We start from the raw sequence: 21872 nt of genomic DNA, 5'->3' as shown, positions 1-21872 counted from the left end.
GTCATGGCTGCTGCTAAGTTTATTTGTCTGGGCAATCGGCTGTCCTCCTCGGGCACCAGCACAGGAGCTGGCTGCTCTCCCGAGTACGGAGGCATTAGCCTCCTGCCCTCCCAACTCCTCCTCGCTTGCCTGCGTCATGGTACGGGCCACCCTCTGCCTTGTCTGTTGGTGTTCTGAGCTTCTTCTTTCTTCTCCTTCCCGGGCTGCTCTGCACCCGCTCTCCCAACAGCTCCTTCCCTCCGAGCCCGCCTGGGACCACACACGGGGACAGCTGACGCTGGGATGCTCCCAGTGCTGGGAGCTGTGTTGTGGCTGGACATGTAACTCCTGGGCGATGCCATGCCACCCTCTGCTGTGTTTTGGTACGTTTGGCTGTAAGAGGAACAAACGATGAGAAAAGGAGGTTTTGGAGCTGCAGGGACTGACCAGACGTGGTCCTGAGGGTGTGCCTGAAAGCAGCCTGGGCTGTTCAGGGAGAGCTGTACTCTCACCAATCCTGGTCCTTGGGGCTTGTGTTTTTTGAGCCTCTTGCTCTTTCCCGTCCCGGGGAAGTTGCCCCTGTGGTGGATCAGGGCTGGGTGCGATGGTTCAGCCCTCGGGTGTTGCTGCAGAGATCAGCACCCCTCACAGAGAGGCAGAGTGCGCTTTGAAGCCAGCCTGGCTTCTGGCTACGGGAGAGGGAATTAAAAACCACGCAGCTGCTCCCACCGCCACCTCTGTTTAGCTGAGGTTATTTTCTTCATCCTTATAATTTCACTGTGGGGTAACAAACACTTGGGCTGGGGTGTTGTCGTCAGCTGGCAGCACTGCCCGCCAAGGCTGGGTTTTGCGGGGGGCTGTGGTGTTCCCCCTGTGCCGAGCGGCTGGGTTAGGAGGGTTTCTCGCTCGTTAGTCATTTGTCATCACCGAGTGCAGGTTTGTGACAGAGCATGGCGTGAGCTTCCGTTAGTTTTCTGGCTCCCATTAGTATTCCCTGGCTGTGCAGCTCCTCGTGTTAACCCTCGGTGCCGCTGAGCCCTCGCCGGGCTGCAAGAAACCGGGACACGCAGCAACTGCACCCTGGCCTCGCGGGAGCACGAGGGCCTGCGAGGCTGCGGGAGGCAAGGAGACCCTCCCAGGCCAGAGGAGGTACCTTTTGGCCCAGTGTAGGAGCCCCCTGACCCATGGGACGGGGCAGGCTCTCTGCTTTAGCGCACCCTTAATGCAGAGCTCTCCCGCGGTGTGCGCACACGGAGCAAAGGTGGTGTTTGGAAATCCCTTGCCACCCTCTCCTCCTCCCCTATGGCATCGCTAATGTCGCTGCTGGTTTGTTGCCTGAGCACCGTGAGCGGGGCTGACCTTGCTCCGGCAGGTTTCTGCATTGCTATGCATTATGATTTCACAATTAGAGACACTGGCTACAAGTTACCCAGGTGTGGGAGTTAAAAGCTGAGACATCTGTTAGATGAACCATCAGCTTCACTTGATTTTTGTCGTCTTTAACATATTCGAACACTGGTTAAGATGTTTGAGGCAAATGTTGCATTCTAGTTTTAAAATAGTTTGCTCTGAAATGTTTTCTTCATTCTTCTGTGTAGCGGGGGCTGCCCAACCTGTTTGAACTTTTGGTTTAACAATGTTTGTTGATTGCAGTGTTACTTGGATCAAGACTAAAAGTAATTTTTTTAAACAAAATGTTTCTTGCAAATAAACAGGGAAGATGTTTTGCTGCTGCTCAGCTTGCTTCTTTCTCCAGTTTCAGGTGTGGGATGGTTCCTACCAGGACCGCTGTGCTTTTTGCGTAAGAACTGGAAGTTCTCCCTCGTTCTTCCCTGGTGCCCGGCAGCGGGGTCTCGGTGGGCGCTGCTGGGACAGGGGCCACCTTCGCTCCAGCTGCTGTAGCGTGCGGTGGGGCTCTGCTGCCAGCGCAGCTCACGGGGCTGCCAAGAGCTTTCTTGACAGTCGGCCAAGTCCGCTCCTCGCTCGGCAACCAGTGCAGCAACCTCGACATGTGGAAGGCTGTGCTTTGCGTAGGGAGCAGGAGCTGCCGAGCCTCGTGCTACGGGCCTTGCGCTTGTGTTTTGACCCCTGGTTTGTTTGTAGACTCCTGCTTTAGCACAACCATAATTAGCTTCTCCTGTTTGAAGTGAACTTTCAGCCTAAGCCCCCAGCAGCTCTTGCCCCTGCTGTCCTGCAGCCTCGCGCTGTCCCTGACAGCCAAGGCAGTGCTGGTTTCACTGGAAAGCAGAACAGCAGCAGTGGTGGGGCTCCAGCTGCACCCAGACCTGGGGTGAAACTGTACCTCCTGATGCAGCAGAGGAACGTTTGTTAATTAGTGGAGTCCTTGAAGGAGATGAAGGTGGCCACCCAGCTGTCGCTGTGGCTGGCTGCTATAGGGAACATGGTTTAGCACCACGGCAGCCAGAAGGGACCTGGTGGCACCGTGGGACACGGGATTTTTCAGAGGGGAGGAAGAGACTCGCCTTCGGAGCTGCCCAGCTGCCCGTGCGCAGCCCACGTGGTCCGCGGGTTGTGCCGGAGCCGCTGGAGTTCACGCTGCTCAATGTCACCTAAGGACATGAGAAGCCAAAGCTGCTGGGCTCCCCAGCCCGCTGCCTCTGCCCACAAGCGCAGCAGCAGCTGCATTCAAAATAAAGCCATCCCACCCCTCCCTGCGCATCAAACAGCACGCGATGCCGTAGCACCCCTCCACCTGGGTTCGGGGCAGCTGTAGCCCCACTGTCCCACAGTGGGAACGTGGCTGGAGCAGCCCTTGTCTCTGCGAAGCCGAAGCAGAAGGCTCCTGCCTGCCCCTCTCCGCCATCCGTGCTCAGCTGGGTCCCTTCCCCTTGTGTTCGTGCTCTTTGTGCTGTGTCGCCCAGCTCTGCTATTTTTTGCTGCCTCCTGCTCGCTCGGTGTCCCTGCGGGAAGCTCTCCGAAGGGCTGCCCTTTCCCGGCTGCTCCCAGCCAGCTCCCTTCACTGGCTGCTCAGCACCACTTCGTATTTGCTGGCTCCTTGCAGAGGAGCGAGAGGAAATGCGATGAGGGACAGAGGTGGTGGCTGTGGGCAAGGGAGCCCCGTGTCCCCCCCGGCTGTGGGCCCTTGGGGCTCAGCTGCTGCCGGGGAAAGCTTGCACCAGCCCCGGGGCAGCAGAGGGAGAGAGACGGGGTTCCTCATGGCCCCGAGGGCAAAGAACTGCCTCCAGCAGCTTCTGGTCTGTGTCACCTCCCCAGAGAGGCTGTGGGTCCATTCTGGAGCCTCAGAGCAACCCCAAGCTGCTCCTTATCGGAGCCTCTCAGCCTGAGAAACAGGTTTGTGTTACAGGAGTTACGTGGCTCAGGAAACCGAGGCAGCGGTGACAGCGGGCAGGGCAGCAGCTCAGGGGTCCTGCCCACCGCTGCCACTGTCCCGGCTTTTTGGTGGTTCAGCAGCTGGGGGAGGCCCCGAGGCCCCTCAAGTCGCGTGGATGCAGCCACCGGCACCGTGATGCTGCAGGCAGCTGAAGCCATGGCCAAGAGATGCCTGTTGGACCATGACCAAGCCGGGGAGCTCGATGTGGCTGCAAATACAACCCCGAGCTCCCTGGCTCCGCTTGTCCTTCCCTAAGCTGTGCCGGTTGCTGGGAGAAGTTAGAAAGGAAAAAAAAAAAAAAAAAAAGGCTCTTTCTGGAGCGGGAGGGGAGAGCACGGGGTTTTTTCTCCCCACACGCATTCTCACCCCTCTGCTTGCGCTGTCCTTGCTCTGACCACGTGGATCTGGCGCTGCTCACTGGTGCCTTCTGTCATTAGGATTCCCTGAACTGCTGCTGCTTTACCTCTTCCAGCCCGGCTCCGGGTGGCCGCGCTGGCAGGAGCTCCCACACCTCGCCCCGCGTCCCTGCAGCAGCGGGGTGACACGGTTACGGTTACGGTGCCGATGTCACTCCTTAAGCATCCCCGTGGCCACAGGTGTGGACAGCCCCTGTGAGCGATGGGCACTGCAGGGATGCTGGTGGCTCCTGGGGACGCTGTGGCACTGCTGGCACCCCGCCTGGCCCCCGACTGCGGGGCTGCCCCTGGGGTGGCAAAGCCAGGGCAGGTCGCAGCTCTGAGAGAAGCCTGGATTTGCAGGGGGCCCAGCTGGAGGAGCAGCCCAGTGCTGGCTGCGCCCCAGTGGGAACCGGTCACGCTGCCGCAGCCCACACATCCCTCCCGGCTGGGCACAGACCCAGCCTTGGTCCCTGGGTCGCTGCTGGCCCCGTGGGTCAGTTACAGGCGCTGGGGGGGGGGGGGGGGGGGGGGGGGGCACGGCTGGCTGGGGACAGGGGCTTGGCACAGCATCCCTGCTGCAGCACCTCCCCCTCCCGCGCTCGCCCCGCCGGAGCAGGGCCCTTGGGGCCATCAGGGTGCGGGTGGGTGCTGCGCTGCGGGCCCACGGGCACCGTCACCCTGCGTCCATCCTGCCGTCTGTCCATCCTGCCGTCAGTCCGTTTGTCCGTGCGGGGCCCCGTGCGCTGAGTCCGTCTTTCCATTGTTCGAACAATCTCTTTTCCACACTCGGTGCCAAAGCCTCCCCGCTCGCTCCCGCACGCGCCAGTATATTTAGCTGCCTCTAAGCCTCTACCTTTCCTTATATAGGAGAGGCCAAACGAATTTCGCACTCTCATTATTAATAGCCTGAGAGGAGCTCTTAGGAGGCTGCCAAAAATAGCAGGCAAACAGAGCGCACCCGGGGTGGGGAGGGCGTCGTGGCAGGCAGGGAGCCGCCGGGATCGCCGCGGGAGGGACGCCGGGCTGCTTTTTCTGGCTTTTCCCTTTGGGAACCACAATCAGGTGTCTCCCGGTGTCCTGCCCCCGCCGCAGCCCCGAGCGGGGGTCCCCCTCGCCCCGCCGGCTCTCCGCAGGCAGAGGTAGGACCGGCGGGGTCCCGGGGTGGGCAGAGCAGCCCTGTACCCCCCATGCTGCTGCTCCAGATGCTCCAAGAGCCGCCCCATGGGTGCTGGGGACACCCAGAGCGGGTGGCCTGGGGCAGCCTGGGATCCCCGTCCCTGTGGGGCACCCCCAGGCCCAGGGACTCCCCTGTGGCTGCAGCGGTGACAAGTTTCACCCACCCGAGCCCCCCACGGGCTCTGCTTTGTGCTTCTAGCCACCCCGGGCTGCTGCTGGGCCCAGCAATGGATGTGGCTCCCCCCATGGCATCGTGCCGGGACCCCCCCCAGGCAGCCGCGGCGGGCTGTGGGGCCGGTGGTGGAGGGCAGGGGTGGCCGGCTGGCTGCGAGCCGGTGGCAGCCCTGGGTGCCTTGGCCGGGGGGAGAGGCTTTCCCAGCAGAGAGCACCCGCGCAGCATCCCCAGAGCTGGGCACACCGTGTGCTGGGGCACCCGGTGTGGGATGAGGCGTGCGAGGAGGGGGCTTGTGGGGTGCTCAGTGAGCGGAGGGTCTTCACCTGCACCCGGAGGCGTCCGCATCCCAGGCAGGGTCTGCCTTAAATCCCTCCCTCCCTCCCTCCCTCCCTCCCTCCCTGGCGAGGAACTTCTCCCGCTGAACTGGAGGATGCTGCAAGCTCCTGCGGACGAGCCGGAGGAGTCCTGTGGCAAAGTCAAGGCGAGCGGGGAAGCGGCGTGCTTGTGCGGGGTGTCACCGCAGCCCCCTGCCACCAGCCCAGCCTGCAGCCGGCCGCTGTCCCCCCCAGGACTGTAAGTGGCCATGCGGGGCGGGGGGTACGGGGGCTGTGGGGGGCAGCGGGGCTTTCCCCGCCATCGGCGTTTAACCTTCAGCGAGGCGGCTGGTGCCGAGCCCCGCTCGGGCTGGGGATGCTGCGGCCGCTCACGGCCCCACGCTGGGCTCCCCTCGGGGTGGGGAGGGAGGGGGCAGCCCCCAGGGCTGGGGGTCACCGCAGCCTCCCAGCCGCCTCGGGCCAGCCTGGGTGGAATTGGAGGAGTGGGGGCAGCAGCAAACTCTCTGTGGGGTCCGAGGGGCAATGGGGCACCCCCAGCAGGTCCCAGCTGCAGGGGGGTGGGGGGGTGCTCGGGTCCGCAGGCAGCGCAGCGGTGCAGACCCAGGCCCATTTGCCTGTGGGTGCCCCCCCCTGCAGCTGGGTCAGTCACCCCCTCCCCAGGGAGCTGGGGTTCCCGCGGCCACGCGAAGCGGGGATACCCCACCCCGGTGGGATGGGGCAGGAAGGGAAGGCCAACTCCTGGGTGCTTTGGCATCACATTTTGGGCGCGCACGGGGGGAAGCGCTGCCCACCGCGGCCGGGCGCACCAGGGCTCCACGGGCCGTGTACCTGCGGCCCCAGTATGGGCAGTGCCCACAGGCAAAGGGGCAGAGGGCTGGGGGCTGGGGGCTCCCCCAGGCACCCTCCGCCAGCGCTCCCCGCTCCCCTCGCACCCACCTCCCTCCTCCTTGCTGGGCCTCTTGGTATTTTGTTAAGCCGCTCAGCGGCTGGCGTGGCTGCTGCAGTGGGTTTGCCAGGGATGGATGAGCCGGGGGGAGCCGGCTGGGTGGGCAGCGCTGAACAGTAAAACTTGGGAAGGGCCCTGCGAGGCGGCGACTGCAGAGCACGGCCGGGCACACGGCGCTGGGGGGAGCGGGATAAAAAGATGCTTCCTTTTATAGCCAGGCTGGGGCTGTTGGGTGCTGTGCAAGCGCATGGGTTGCCGCCACGGCCAGCCCTGGTGGCCCCCCCAGCTCCTCTGCCTCCCCCCTGCAAGGCTGTTACCCCCCGGTGCCCACAAGCCCCAGGGAGGGGGCTGCTTTGGGGCAGGTGGGGGACCTGGGGGCTGCCCAGGACGGGGCTCCTGGCCAGCTTGGGGGCACGGAGGAGCCGTGGTTGAGGGGCTGCCGCAGGGCAGAGGTGCCTGGAGGGCTTCAGCTCGGGATGCATCTGCAGCCGTCAAGGGCAGCGCTGGGGCTGGGGAGGGCTGGGGGCTGCCTGCAGTGGTGGGAGCACTCCAGGGCTGCAGGGGGGAGCTGATGGCCGGGAACATGTGGGCACAAGGAGGGTGGTGGGGCAGAGACAGGCCATGGGGCAGGGCAGGGGCAAGGAGGAGTGGTGGGAGCAGGCAGGGGTGGCCTGGGCTGGAGCTGGGGGACGTGGGGTGTCCTGGGTGCAGTGAGCATCCCGTGGCGCTGGGTGCAGCCCTCCAAGGTCACCAGGAGAGCCCAGCCGAGGGCTGCGGGGACCGTGCCGTGGGATGGGGCTGTGGCACCTCTGGCACCGCAGTCCTGGGAGGCTGCCCAAGGTCAGCCGAGGTGGCTGGAGCTGAACTGGGCTGGGACGTGAGAGCCCTGACCCTGTGCCCTGGCTCTGGGGGTGCGGGGTGAGGGCAGCTGCCGGCTTTTGGCTCCTGCTGCTCCCCAACAGCCCCGCCGGGCCCTGGGGATCCCCTGCACCCCTACAGCAAAACTGTGCGGCAGCATCCCGCTGTGCTGTGGGGCCGGCAGAGCCCCAAGGGTTAAGTGGGCACATCTCCGCAGCTTCCAGCCTCAGGACACCCACTCACTCTGCTTTTTGGGGGGACAGGGGTGCCGGCCCAGCTGGACATGCTCTGCCCACTGCTGCTGCTGGGCTGGGCACTTGGGTCCTGGGAGCCATGTCTCCAGGGTCCCCAGCGCTGGGTCCCTGGGTGTCGGCGGAGCGTCCTGTGGGGACAGTGGCCGTGCTGGCAGCAGCCCTGCGCCTCACAGCAATGGCTGGTGGCTCTGGGGGCCACCCAGCAGTGTCTCTCCTGCCTGTGGGTGCCGTGAACGGGGCCAGCGTGGTGACTGTGTACTTGGCACCCACCGGCTCCTTGCAGAGAGCTGCAGCGCGTGTGGCCACAGCTCCCGGCGCTGAGTCACGGCCGCACCGGGCCCGGCCAGTCCCGTGTCCCTCCTGCCCACGGTGCAGCCCCTCACGCACCACTTGTTCCCCCATCCTGGGAAAGGGCAGGCCCAGGACCCCCAGGACGGCTCTCTGCACCCACCATCACACTGCTCCGGCCATGGATTTAGGGGTAGGAAGGTCACTGGGGTCAAGGCACGGTTGGGCTGTGGTGATGCTCGCCCCCTCCATCACCCTGCCCTGGCCGTGTGGTGCCGGGGCTGGGGAGTGCCCCCCCCTACCCTGTTATGGTCTCAAGCCCCTGAGATCTCAGCTGAACCCCCCTCCCGTGGGCAAAGGCATCTCCAGCCTCCCCTGCCCATGGCTGCGGGGTGGGGAGGGCCCAGACGCCCCCGTCCCCTGGCTTTGCAAACGAGCTGCGCTGGGTGTGTGGGGGGTGTGGGATGTGGGGCCCCCTCTGCGCTGGCCTGAGCTGCCAGCAGTGCTCTGGTGCGGTGTGCTGGGGCAGTGCGGGGTGCCAGGGGGGTGCTGCAACATCCTGACCCCACGCAGCAGCAGCAGCGGGGACCCCCTGTGATGACCCAGTGCTGATGGGGGGACCCCCCCTATGGAAGTGGCTCCGAGCACAGGCACCCACCTCCACCATCCACACTGGCCTGTGTGGGTCTGGGGGACACGGCACTTGGCTGTGGCCCCATCAACTTGGAGGTGCAGCCCCCGTGGCACCCCCTGGCCCAAACTGCTGAGCCTTGGCTGCGTCCTGGGGCATCCCACCGCCCGCGAAGGGCAGCCACCGGCCAAGGTCCCCGGCGGCAGGCACATTGGCAGCCCTGGCATCCTCTGGCTGGTGCAGAGGCTCTGTGTCCCAGGCACACGCCTTGGCTGCGGCACCGTCGCCCTCTCCGAACCCACTGGACCCCTTGTCCCAGGGTGGCTGTGGGCACTGTGGGACCGTACGGGCAGTGCCACGCCGGGGATGCACCCGGGGCTGGGCACAGGCAGGGGCTGGATCTGGGGGTGGGCAGGAGATGCTCCCCACAGCCCCTGCCTGGCCTCGGGCTTCACTGCGGCCACCGGCGCGTTCCAGGGTCCCCCAGCCCCGAGCCGGTGGGCTCTGCCGGGAGTGGTGGGCAGCCCTGTGCCCCACCAGCCAGCCCCACGCTGCCTGCCTCTCCCTCCCAACCCTACATACTTCTTCATATGCCCATATGGAGTCGGCCGGCATTATGGAATGTTAAGAAGTATGTATTTTTGGGCTGGGACCCCCACACCGGGACCCCACCACCAGCACCAGCACCGGTCCAGGCAGCACCTCTGGAGAGACGGTGTGTCCCTAGGGCTGGTAAAAAGGAACCAGATCAACTTGCAACTGGATTTGGTCCCCTTCAACCAGCTGCAGAGGCGCATGGCTACAGCACCCACTGCGCCCTCACCGGCCCCGGGGGGCTGTCACCGGGTGGGCTGGCTGCGTCCTGCCCGGAGGAGCTCGGGGTGAGGAGTGGGTGTGAGGAGTGGGGGAAAGGGAGTTTGCAAAATAGGGTTTTGGCTGTTTTTTGAGGCTGCCTGGTGGAAATCTCCATGCTGCCAGGCTGCCCGTGCTGCCCATAGTCCTCATCCAAAACGGCCGAGCTTCACCAGCCCCAGAGCAGGTGGGGAAATGCCCCAAGGAGCCCCAGCCGTCATGGCACAAGCGTGAGGAGCCTCCTCCCCACCCAGCACATCTCCCCACTGCAGCCCCGGCACCTCCCGTCCCCACGTCCCTGCGAGGGCATTGGAGCAAAGGGAGGGAGCTCCCCGTGGGGGGCAGCCCTGGGGTCCGACCCTTGGGGACAGGGAAGTCACAGCCGCGCTGCCCGGCCACCTCCAGCTCTGGTGGAACCAGGCACACCAAGGGTGAACACAGGAGTGGACCAGAAATTGTGGGAAAACAACCCAGCAGGGTGATTCTTGGAACTTTATCGTCCGATGTCACCCAAGACCTCTGTTATCAGCCCTGACCTCTTGGTCAGCAGACGAGCAGGTTGGTGGCACAGGGTGCTGGGGCACCGTGGCAGGTGCTTGGGGACAGCACCCCTTTTGTGAGGGGGGGATAAAAGTGTGGGGGGGTGCTCAGTCCGCTGGGCTGGCGGAGTGGCCAGGGAGTCCTGGGCTGGGAAGAAACACGAGGTCTGGGGGGGTCTCTGGTTTTGTGGGGTGATGGAGGCGCTCCTGGGGGGCAGGATGGGGTGGGAAGGGGGTGGCTGTGCAGGAGAGCAAGAGCCCGCTCGCCACCCATGCCACTCTAGGAAGAAACTCTTATTCTTGCTCCTCAAAGGACCCAGCTTGGACAAGACCCCCCCACACCTTCACTCCAGCTGCTGCCCCCCCAGGCCAGCCCACCATGGGTAAGCTGTGTGGTGGCTCCCGGGGACAGGGGTGCTGTCCCCACAGTGGGACAGCACAGGGCACACGGGGTACCCGCCCCTGGGTGCACAGCAAATATCCCTCCGGTTCTGAGCAAAGGCACGGGGGGGCTCGGGGGCTTGGGGCTCTCACGGGACGGGGCCAGGGCCAGCTGTGGGCAGTGGGGCTGTGCCGGCAAGGACGTGCTTCCCCAGCGTTTTGGAGAAGGCACAAGCCGTTGTCCTGCTGGTGTGGGGCACCGGGACGCTCCCAGGAAGGGGCACATGCTCCTGCAGGAGGAGGGGGTCCAGGGGTGCGGGCAGGGCGCGGGGGAGCCCCTCGCAGCGCCCCAGCAGCTCGCCCTCCCTTCGGCCCGGCCGACTGACCGCCCTCCATCCCCGCGCTGTTACAGGTTTTCTGTGTTCTTGGGCTGACCCCACCGACGGGTAAGGCGCTGGTGGGCACGGGGGTGGCTGACACCACGCAGAAACAAATCACGTTCCTGGTGCTTCGCACTGCTGCTCTGCACACACAGACCCTGCTCGGGGGTGCTGCCCCCTCCCCAGAACGCTGCCCCTCGGCCCACCCCACATGCAGGACCCTCTCGGTGCCCCAGTTAGGGAGGTTTGGCCCCGGTGCTCTGCACCTCCTGCTCTGCTCCAGGCTGGCGTGGGCTGCCAGGGCTCTGCCTCCGCACCCCCCTCTTTTGAGGCTGGGGGACACGTGTGTCTGAGCAGCGCCCCGGGGCTGAGGGTTTCACAGCCTGGGGACACGGGTGTTCCCGTGGGAGTGTCACCGCTGCTTCTCTCTGCAGCAGGACTCATTGTGGCGGCGGCGGGAGCTCTGCTGGCACCGAGATTCACCGAAGCAGGTAACGCAGCCAGATCCCCGCGTGCCAGACGATGTTTGTGTTGGCAGTGGGGGAGGGTGGCCCCCAGGACCCTGGTGGCCATAGCCAAGCTGCTTGGTGAGTGCTCCTGGCACTGTGCCATGGGGTGCCCGTGGGGTCACCGCAGCGCACCCCGTGTTTCAGCCTCCCCAGGAGGTACCAGCAGTGTGATGAGGGCCTGGGGCGGCCACGGGGGGGGGGAACCCTGGGGTCCCCCCTGGTGTGGGGTGCCAGGTGCACCCACAGGGAGGTGAGGTCGTTGGCGGGGGGGGGGTGGGGGCTGCTCCTCCTTGGGATGCCCCCCCAGGCAGTGGGGGCCCCATGCTGGGGCCTGGGAGGCTCGGGCTGATTTCTCCTCCTCTTCCTCAGGTCCACAGTGAAGTCCAACAGCTGTGACGGCTGTTGGTGGCCGGGACTGTCATCGAGGCTGCCCTCGGGGGTGTCCTGCTGTGACCCTCCGGGACCCGCCTCGGGACCCTCACTGATGCTTGTCTCGCTGAGACACACCCCCCCCCCCCGCCCCCCGTGTACCTCCCCTGCTGCACTCGATCCCCTTAATTAAAGCCCCCGGCCAGCCCGCAGCCTCCGCCCCCGCGTGATGATGCGCCGAGCGGGGCGGGGCGGAACGGGGCGGGGCGGAGCGGGGCGGGGCGGGGCGGGGCGAGCAGGGCAGGCAGGGCCGGCAGGGCCTCTCCTTCCTCGCCATGAAAAACAAAGTCAAAGGAGCCGCCATCGGAGCCACTGTCGGAGTAGGTGAGGGGCTGGCGTGGGGCGAGCAGCGCTCGGGGTCGCTGCCTGGTCCCAGCCCCGGGCTGTGGTGGGGGACCGGGCTGGGGGGCTGCGAGTGCCGGGCCGGGGAGAGCTCGGGGGGTGCTGCGAGGGAGGGGGCAGCCCCGGCCTGTGCCTGGGGATCTGCCTGCATCCCCTGCTGCATCCCCTGCTGCAGCCCCTGCTGCAGCCCCTGCCCGCCTCCCCTCCCGAGGATGGGGTGTCCCCATCCCCGCACCCCACAGCCTTCACTCCCCTCACCAACGCCTCTGTCCTTTCTGGGGGGCCAGATCCAGCACCGGTGGCAGGGGGTGGTGCAGGTGGCCAAGAGCCCCCTAACGCTGCGGTGTCCTGCCCGCAGGGGTGGCCCTTCTTGGCGTCCCCGCGGGCATCTCTGTGCTGGGCTTTAAGGCGACCGGCATCGCCGCTGGGTCCCTGGCTGCCAAGATGATGTCAGCAGCTGCCATAGCCAACAACGGAGCAGTGTCGGCCGGCAGCACCGTGGCCGTGCTGCAGTCGATTGGTGAGTGGGGCTGGGGTCATCCTGGGGGGCTGCACCACCTTAGGTGCTGTAGAGCCAAACCAGCCCTTTAACCCATCCTTGCTCCAAATCACCCGGAGCTGTGGGGAAGGATAAATCCACGGTGTGGTAGGACGCATCAAGACTTGCTGGGGTAGGGCACCAAGGGGGAGGGTTTGGGGCCATCAGGTGGGTGTCTGCTCTCCTGGCAAGAGCAGTGTCTGCATTATTCGCCCACAGTGCTGGCCGGGGCCAGCATGGGCCAGCAGAAAGGGGCTGGAGCGCTCAGCAGGCAGAGGTGGCCCCCAGGCCAGCTCCCCGGCACAGTCCGGAGCAGACCTTGGCTCTCTCCACCCAGCAGAAGTCCTCGGTGGTCTCTGCCTGGTGCTCAGCCCCTCAGCAGGCGGCATCAGTGCTCCTGGGGTATCCTGGGGTGTCACTGTCTTTGCAGGAGCTGGAGGTTTTTCTCTTGGTGCCAAAATCGGGCTGATGTCTACCCTGGGGTCGCTCGGTGCAGTGGCCGGTTCCAGGCCGTTCAACTGGAAGAAAAATTCAGATGACAAACCCAAGTGAAGCCAAGAAGGTGCCTGAGCCCGAGGTTTCTGCCAGGCAGCCCCCGCAGCCCCCCCAGCAACCTGGCCACCCTCTTACAATCTGCGGTTCCACTTGAGCAATGAGTGCATCGAAACCAATAAAGGCGGTTCACATGTGGGGGTGTTGTGGTGGCGGGTGTGCGGTCGGAGGCCGGGTATCCATCAACCTCCTCGGGATGTGTGGTGGTCCAGGAATGGAATCAAAGCAGTGTGTTTTCAGCCCTGCACTCCCTCGCCCCAAAAAAAGCCGAGACCCTGGCAAGGCCGGAGATAGGGTTGTTATTGTGTTTAATTCACGTGGTGTGTGGTGACGGATGGCAGACGGGACTGATGTGTGGCACGTGTCCCCTGTGGTGTCCCAAGCCCAGGCAACCAAGGGTCTCCCTGGCAGTCAGCTGGGTTTCAGTGACTATACTCTCTATAATTAATTACCTAAAATAAATGCATTAATGACAGCATTAGTCAACAAGCAGACACGGTATTTCCCTGCCACTTCTGCACATCACATGCCACCATTTTTAATCATATTTCCAGTTTTCCTTGTCTCCTGAACCGAACACCAGCTATCCCTGTGCAGACCCGGCTCACCTCGAATGATGGTATTGGTGTCAGCTGTGTAACAGTTAAATAAATAATAATAGCAGCAATAATGATGATGATAATAATAATAATCATCCTCCATTGAAACTAATACTCTCCCTTGCCCCCAGACACTCATACCACGCATCCGTGATGTCTGCTGGTGATCAGGGCCGCACCAGGGTGTGCCTAATTTCAGATGCTCATTCTTCAGGCTGCTGGGAACATTTAATCAGCATTTGAGTAATTATTTTTTTGCTTGCGATTGCCCCTATCTGTTTTCTCAGCAGCTTCTTTAAACCCAAAGGCTATGCTGGCTGCACGGGCGCTTGCCTGGCTGTGGGGGCACCAGCACAGTTCAAAATAAGCGTAAAACAGTTTCAGGGCCTTGAAAACTGCCCTGAGTAAAGCTCTGGTGGCTCCTAACACGGAGGAGCCTCAGGGAGCTCACTCGGCAGCCCGTGAGACTTGCCGTGCCCTTGCTGGGAGGCATCCGAGCGCCGTATGAAGGTCTCGGGCGAGCGGTGGTGCTTCCATGGGCTCTTGGCCCATTCCAGCACTTCAGGGTGGCAGAGCAAAGGTGACGTTGGGTCCTGAGGACTCTCCTGGTGGCCAGCACCCCTCGAGCAGCCACCAGTTGGGGAAGGTGTGTAACAAGCTCTGCTGGTGATTGATCTAATTACAGCCGATCCCAGAGGCTTCCAAGAGGAGCAAAACGCAGTGTGAGCTGCCACACGGCCGTGTGGGAAAGACCAAGCCTTGCTGTGAAGATATTAAGCTGCTATTTTAATGCTGGCTTAAAAACAAGTAAACCCTCCACCCCTAAAATCTGTGAGATTCTGCTTCTAAACTTAAGATTCCAACATCATACAGGAAATAAGGCTAAACTCTTTTATTAAGGTTAAAGGTTTTTAATCACTTTTCCAGAATACAGATACGATTCAAACAAAAACTGTTTTTGGGGTCTCAATAATTCACTTATTAATACCATACATTGAACTCTATAAATTCTCATATAAGAAAAAGTCTTTTTAATATAGGTTATGATGCACTGGTGACCTATTTAAATCTTTTGAAGTAACACTTTGCAGTTATATAGCACCTTTCATCACGGGGCTGCAAAGCATCCTACAGAATTTAGCCTCATAATGCCCAAACGAGGTAGGAAAGTCTGGCCAATTTACAGATGGGTACAACCGAGGTACAGATTGGCAAGGGAAGGAACACGAGGCTTCATCGATAGAACAGTAGTGACATGAAGTGTACACTGGATCCCGGGCTACATAATGAGTCAGTGGCTTAATTGGGGGGTGGGGGGGGCAAGGTCCAGGAGTGATCACCCACACCCTTCTCGGAAAAGCAGCAGCCTGGCTCCCAGCAGGTCGAAAAGACCTTCTCAAATGGGTCTGGCTTTTTGTGTTATAAATATGTAGAAGAGAGAATAAAAAGTCCGAGACTGGTAGACCTAAGGCCCCAGGTATGCCCTTCGCTGGCACACCCAGTAGTTGACCGTGAACCGCAAAACGAGCTGAGCCACAGCTAACGTGGCCATCGCAGCCTGCATCCTGAGGCTGAGCACCGGGAACTTGGACCGGCTTTGAGTTAATTAAAATTGTGCACTTGGGATACATTTTGAGATTCGGTGTGTGTGATGCTTTGTTTAGCTTGACTGTTTCATCGTAATAAATTCCCTTTTCCCTCCAAGCAAGTAATAATCTAAGGTATTTCAGGTTTTTTCTCTAACAAAACCCGTATCTCTGCTGAAAAACCATTAGCTTCGTGAATGTTATGGCCAATGGAAATTTGACTTCTGTGGCTAGAAGAATCCAAGACGCCCAAATTCCTTTGAGACTCTAAACCCCATCCTACAACGCTGCGCCTCTCCCTGGACCAGAGCTAGCACTGGTGCCGTCGACTGAGAGCTAATGACCTCCACGGCAGCATCATCTACTGATGAAAATCAAAAAATAAAAAAGCTGTTGCAGATTTTGCAGTTTGCCATGAGACAGCAGAAGAGGTAGCGTGCTTGGCGCGGGAACTGAAAACGCTTTTACATCCAGGTTCTTTCTTTCCAAGTTTGTCCCATCTATGACCCACACCCACGTTCACTAATTGTCCTTAATAGCATCCAACTGAAATGTTTTGAATATCAAATGATGAAACCTAGACACTTAAATATTCATATTAGCTTCTTGCCCACCTGCCCAAGGCACCCTTCCCAGCACCCTGCAACAGCTCCTCTGCCACCACCCGCCCCGTCATTACTCACTCTTTCTGGCATGTCTGAAACTGTTTCCTCATAAAACACAGCACAAACGAAAAGTTATCGAAGGCTTCTTGGAAGTGGTGAAGGGAGGAAACCGGAGATAAAAATGCAAGCTGGTACCAACTTGGTGCTACGGGCTTGACATGGGAGCCACGGGATGAAGTTAGAGGGGATCTGTTCGTGCCAGTGATGGGACTAAAGGAGCCATTTCCCCCTTAGTTCAAAAAATCCACCTTCTAAAAAAAAAGGGCTGAGGTCAACTTCTTAACAAATGCAACATTGTGCAAAAACCCTACACCCCACCCCCACCCCCCCAGCTTCTCCAACCAGGGGAGATATAAAAGTAGAGTTAGTCCTACCTGCCCGACAGATCTGCAGCCGACTCACGGGGGGAAAAGAGATTTCTCTCAAGCAGCTGCCCACAGGAAGCCAAGAAAGGAGGTCATCGATCGTGCAGGGACTACTCTTGCCATCATCTGCTGAGGCTGGGATGAAAAGCGGTGGCTCATGCCTGCTCCACTCATAGCAACCCCTCAGCAAGACCTGGAGAGACAGGGTACGCTCCCATCCAGCTTCACCGCTCCTAAAACTCCTTCTAGACTTTCTCTCCATGATTTTTACACATTTTCGGTGCTCCGTTCTCAAAAACGGGACAGCTTCTCTTGCCCAGGGAAGGCTCAGTAACTGCTCAGTAGCTCAACTGCTCAAAACTTAATTTCTTTAAGGCTGATGATGCTACAGGGGACACATTGCAGGCGAGCAGCTGTTTAATAGAAGACAACAAAATTTAATTTTGCCTCTGCTTTGTTAGGACTGTTTAAAATGACACGTGCAAGAAAAAGCAGCGCAGGAACCTACTGTGCTGATGGGAGCAAAACTCCAGCCCAGAGAGCGAACACGGTGCCGGCGGTTTGAGAAGAGCACCCCAAGGACTTTACACACAAGCAGTTGTTCTGGTTTCTTCTTTTTTTAAGGCAACAGTGAAACTATTGCTCAAGGGACTGAGCAGAGTTACTGAGATTGCTACCAGAAAACAAAGACTTTATTGCACATTCAGAGCCACTTCTGTGACCCTGGCACTGAACCGGCACCGGTGCAGGAGCGCACCCTGGGGAAATGGGAAACGAGTGATTCTGCTGCCACTTTATTTCAGGTCTCTGAGGAGCCATCACTCGGCTGGAGACTACTGCCAGAGAAATCCAGGGGGTTCTTTTAGATCTGTAGTTGACAGAATAATTCCGAAGATAATTGAACTTCTTTTTGCACCTCATTCTGTGGCATTCAACGTGCCCCAGTTTCTTCAGTCAGCTGAAGCCGGGAGAGAGCAGCAGGCTTGCACTGAGCACCTCTCACAGTGAGAGCTGCCAGGGAACTGCCGGCGCCACGGAGGGAATAGCCACATTCCAGAAGCATTTTCAACCAAAAAAACCTCTGCAAAAATCCAAAGACTTGCGTAAGTAGCCAGAACTGTGGATACGCTCGCTAACAAGTAACACGACATGCTCGCTTCCAAGCTCTCCAACCGGTCTGCAGAGCTATGCCATCATCCCTGCAGGCTGAACACGAAGGGGAGTGGAACGTGTGTCTAGCAGCAGGAAGGCACAGCGACAGAAACCCTGTTCGCAGGATCATCATCTTCTATTTTTCTCACACCCATCTTGGTCGTTTCTCTGTCCGCACCGAGATTACAGCATGATTTTTCTGCTTAAAAGAATATTTCAAGTAACAAACATCGTTGCATGGTCAGCGAATGATTTGGATACGTTTATTATAAACAACTTCATCTTAAGTGTTCAGAACTTTGATCTTGTGCGTATGATCTATAAATGTATTTTAAACCTTCTATCTTGTAAATCAAGTGTGAACTCTACCCGGGCTGACTAGAAATCACCCGAGAGGCAAAGGCAGCCCAGGCACACCCTGGACAACACCAAAATGCATTCTCCAGATGGTTCTGACCAGAGAAACTGAAACTAAAACTACTTGTCCTGTTAACTGATGGTGTCTGACCAGAGAAACTGAAACTAAAACTACTTGTCCTGAACTGTGTCGTTTAACTCCACTGAAACCCTTCTCATCTCAGAGCCACGAAGCAAACGGGAGTTAGCAAAATGTTTAACAACTTTTGTTTTCACCCAGTCAAGCTTAAAAGTGATTTCACTTTCCTTGCTGAGAGAACATAAAAGGCAAATAATATCTTTTGTTCTGAGTACCTGGAAAAAAATAACATAGGTGGAAGTGTTCACAGACAAGGAGTGAGGGTCTTCAGAGAAAGAAAAAATGAGTATGTTTCTCCTAAGATACTAATACACTGTTGTTCGATGGGAATATTTCTGTTAAGGGGAAACTCAGATGTGGTATTTTTTAGACAACCCTCACCCAACGGAAGCCTGCCCTCCCAACAGCTTGTCCTAACTGCCCCCTTGCTCCCGGGGGCGGCCGGGGAAGGAGGGAGCAGGCAAAGGCAGCCAGCTGAGAACAGCAGCACTCTTCTAGGGGATGAACACAGGCATTCCCGAATCCTTTCCCTCTCCTCCTGACATCGGATCCTTTCCCTCTCCTACTGACATTGAGGTTCTGGGCACACCTGTGTGCAACAGACACAGCTCGGACATTTTTTATCCCCTACAGACTTATACACTCATCTTTCCAGAATGGTTTTATTTTCCCTGAAACGTTCTATCAACCAGCCCCATCCAAAATAGCGTGCCTGCTATGTCACTATCTAATAGAACAATGGGGAGGGATGGGTTAGTGTTCACAGAACAAGAAATCAGCCTGTGGGAGCATCCCTGAGCCTCCAAATGCCGGGATACTGTACTGGCAGGGTACGGACTATGTCCCAAACATCTCCCCCTGGAGTGCTAGGCCAGGACATGGAGCAAGCAGTATCTTGGATCAGAAATGAAAGACACAGATGGGCTTTGATCAGACAGAATCAGGGGCAGGTTTACTTTTCACATAGTTTTCTGTATTAAAAAATACATCAGTGAAATCTGTTACAGGCAGGGACAGGACTACCGAGTACACAACGTCAATAGACTACTTTCTGATTTTATTTTTGTTAAATTACTTTTGTTACTGCTAAAAAAATAATTAAAAAACAAAAACAAATAAAACAAACAAAAAAAAGGAAATATAATTCAAGGCTGTTGATTTTCATCTCTTGAAATTTTAGTGACAAGATCAAATACCAGACCCCTGTTACACGATGGATAACTGACCAGAGCTAGATAAAAACCATACAATTCTCTTCTTTAAAAATAGTTTGGGTTTCCAATGAATTTGTGACCACTGGTCATCAGAAACACATATCTGTAGGTTGAGAAAACGGAGGTACAGACAGCATCTGATAATCTCCTGTCCTCTAAACACAATGTGGGAGCTTTTCTCTTCAAAAAGACGCAGTAACAGCCAAGCCTTAAAAAAATTTCTTTCCATTTCCAACACTATGACTAAATCTCTTTGGGTGGGGTGGGAAAAAGAACACATATGGTAATTTTCTACCACAGTTCTGTTGTCAAAAGTAATACTGCATCCTTTGTACAACACTGCACGCGTTGCAAAGGTGGAAAGAGAAAGAGTGCATGTATCTTTCATTTGAAATGACAAGGCCCTCCAAATTCGCCTTACAAAATAATCAAAAACAGAGGAGTAGGGAAAGAGGAGAAAGGAAAGCTGCCTTAAGGGAGAAACAATTTCCGCGCACCACAGTATTTGCTAGATTATATCGACAGACTGCAGAGCTACTGGGCTAGGTAAGGGATTTTCTGCACATACCCCAGGACAGTCACTCTCCTGTACATACCCCAGAAATGTTCGTCCCGTAACACGACCACTCTGAAGTTTGACCTACAGCACCTCTTCCACATCGAAGACTCAACAGGGCTAGACCTGGTGTCAGCCTGGACCGAGAGCTAGATTCTGGCCTCGTGTGACCCTTTAACAGCAGCCAGACCGTTCTCCAGTTAGATAGCCAGCGGCTTCTGCCTTCCTAACATTTGATCCCAGTTCCAAAAAAAATTACAAAAGCATATGTGTACGTGTATTTATAATGGAAGGTGTCTGTCTAAATATCACCACTTTCTCTCTCGCCCCCGTGAAGAGCTCTAGGATCTCCACGTGTCCTTTGGCAGCAAGGACTGCCAGCCATCAGGCTGAGACGTCACGTGAGCCACAGTCTAGCTCTCCATGCCCAACATTGTTATGGTAGATTTTACACAACCATTTTCCTTAAAAATATCTTGCGACTTTTTCAAATCCTAAACAGATAACGGATTTATGCACCACTCAAATAGGTTCATCTTGAATTTGTTCAGAGATTTATCGGTGCCACAGGACGTTGTTTTTTGCAGCTTACACAGCTTGCTTCCTTCCAGTTCCAGTTTGTACATCCACTGTGGTTCAAAATATGCCTGTAGGTGACATTATCTTGGCTTATTTGATACACATTTTCCAAAGGCTGGATGTATTCACAGTTTGGTGCTTCTGATGTGTATTCAAAGGAAAATATCCCACTTCAGTTAGTCTGACAACTCAATATCAGAGTCCTCTGATTTGACTTTGGCAAGTTCTTCGTGTACCTCCCTCACCATAAGAATACGTGTTAACATGATGTCCAAGGTTCCTGGGTCTATTGGCAATGTGGAATACCACATGGGGCTATTGGGTACACAGGAACGCTCAGGTTGAAGGTAAAATACATCACTTCTCTGCTTCACGCTTTCAGAACTGCCAACGGCAAAAAAGGAAGAGCACATTAGCAGGAGGCAGCATTAACAGTCCTACTCACAAAAACGCTAAGGAGAAACAGCGAAGAAAATGAAAGTTACATTGAGATGACAGCACTGTAATTTAAACAGCTGAATTCCAATCTTTTTGTTAGTGACTCGCTTTCCCCCCTTCAACTTAGGGAACGGTTGTTTCCAGGTCATTTAGCATTAGCTGCTTATAAAGAAACAAAGAAAATCAGTGACTTCTTTACAGATGTGGTTCTTCAATCATAGTTCCATCCAATTAATGGTACTAGCATCGTGATATGATTGATAGAAGCACTGAACAGTCAATCTCCAAATGAAACCGGTTCTAGAATTCCAGAATCGCTACACACTTTGGCGCAGGGAATGTTCCAAGAGCTAGCAAAACTAAATCCTAGCTTGCCTACTCATGGTGCAGAACAGTAAGCCCATCTGCTTGAACGACTGACCGTCTGGCTCTGAGGCAGCTTTCAGGCTCTGGGAGGAAGACAAAGCCCTCTAGACCAAGGATCGCTCCTGCCTGGCTTTGGAATATTCACATTAAAACAGAAAAGTGATTTTTTACTGCTGCTTGCACCACTGCTGGGGCTCAGCTATGATATGTGAGGAGCACGAAGATGTTTTCCCAGCCCAAGGACAGCTAAAAGTTTCTTCTAATGATACGCAGTAAAGACAAGGAAGGTAAGCAGAGGGAGACAAAGAGTCAGGACAGTTGCCACGCATGCCTTTGCCTAAGTAACTGGACTATTTGTAGTAGGCTCAGTAGGTGCGTTTTTGAGAGTGATTTGTTTGAGTTTTAACTGACACTAATGAGATGCTGTTTCATTTTGCATGTGTATTTTCTCTGAAGGGAGAAGAACATTACATTCCACCTGCTCAACGATCTAACTAAAGTTTATATAGAAACAAGAGGAGACAAATGATTTATATCTATGTCCTTGCTATACAGTCTCCTTTCTAACTCCTGAATACAAGTTAATCTCACATTTCAGCAGGCAAAAGCTATCAGCAGTTTTACCTAAGTCACACTTTTCCCACCCTCTTTCACAAGGAACATGATGTCAGGATATTAAGTTATAATCTTCTCAAAAGAAGGATCCTGTATGGGAATGAAGGGAGATGAGAAAGCCACGGTCACTATAGTAATGCCCCTTGTTTACCTTTACACCCTGTGGATGTGTAAACAGGTATTTAAAGAATACATCTTGACTCAAGACCAGTAACAAATACTACCTATCTGCTGAGTCTAACAGCAGTGCTGATGCTGGAAGTCACGGTTGCATTCACACTGAGGGATCAGGAACTGGAGAGAGGAGCCCGCAGCACAGGTACAAAA

General features: G+C 57.2%; 2 protein-coding genes and 1 long non-coding RNA gene across 10 annotated transcripts in view; 2 read left to right on the top strand and 1 right to left on the bottom strand.

Annotated features, from left to right (window-relative positions):
- Positions 1-4874: 4874 nt before the first annotated feature.
- LOC308060738 lies at positions 4875-11645 on the top strand. 2 transcript variants are annotated; one of them, XR_013926874.1, is made up of 4 exons: positions 4875-9802; positions 10097-10166; positions 10979-11035; positions 11423-11645. It is a non-coding gene; the product is annotated as an uncharacterized lncRNA (long non-coding RNA). The 2 variants fall into 2 exon arrangements; XR_013926875.1 differs by having other exon boundaries at positions 10577-11645.
- A 16-nt stretch (positions 11646-11661) lies between these two features.
- On the top strand, positions 11662-13052 carry LOC308060736 (interferon alpha-inducible protein 27-like protein 1). The gene is made up of 3 exons (XM_080379819.1): positions 11662-11806; positions 12183-12344; positions 12793-13052. Exons 1-3 carry the CDS (start codon positions 11758-11760, stop codon positions 12912-12914), a joined length of 333 nt encoding a protein of 110 aa, XP_080235945.1. The 5' UTR covers positions 11662-11757; the 3' UTR covers positions 12915-13052.
- A 1338-nt stretch (positions 13053-14390) lies between these two features.
- Positions 14391-21872, bottom strand: part of ZMYM4 (zinc finger MYM-type containing 4) — a 48798-nt gene continuing 41316 nt past the window's right edge. For all 7 annotated transcript variants that reach the window (XM_080379804.1, XM_080379806.1, XM_080379802.1 and 4 more), the window contains one exon: positions 14391-20510. In XM_080379804.1, coding sequence (XP_080235930.1) covers positions 20303-20510 — 208 coding nt within the window. In that variant the 3' untranslated portion in view covers positions 14391-20302. The remainder of the gene's footprint in view (positions 20511-21872) is intronic.

The sequence above is a fragment of the Falco punctatus genome (genome assembly GCF_963210335.1).
Source record: "Falco punctatus genome assembly, chromosome: 3".
Lineage (NCBI taxonomy): Eukaryota > Metazoa > Chordata > Aves > Falconiformes > Falconidae > Falco > Falco punctatus.
This window is presented reverse-complemented; position numbering and strand designations above follow the sequence as displayed.

Coding starts and splice junctions, on each gene's coding strand:
- LOC308060736 (XM_080379819.1), top strand. CDS start 11,758: ATGAAAAACAAAGTCAAAGGAGCCGCCATCGGAGCCACTGTCGGAGTA. Junction 11,807..12,182: donor CGGAGCCACTGTCGGAGTAG/GTGAGGGGCTGG, acceptor TCCTGCCCGCAG/GGGTGGCCCTTCTTGGCGTC. Junction 12,345..12,792: donor GGCCGTGCTGCAGTCGATTG/GTGAGTGGGGCT, acceptor CTGTCTTTGCAG/GAGCTGGAGGTTTTTCTCTT.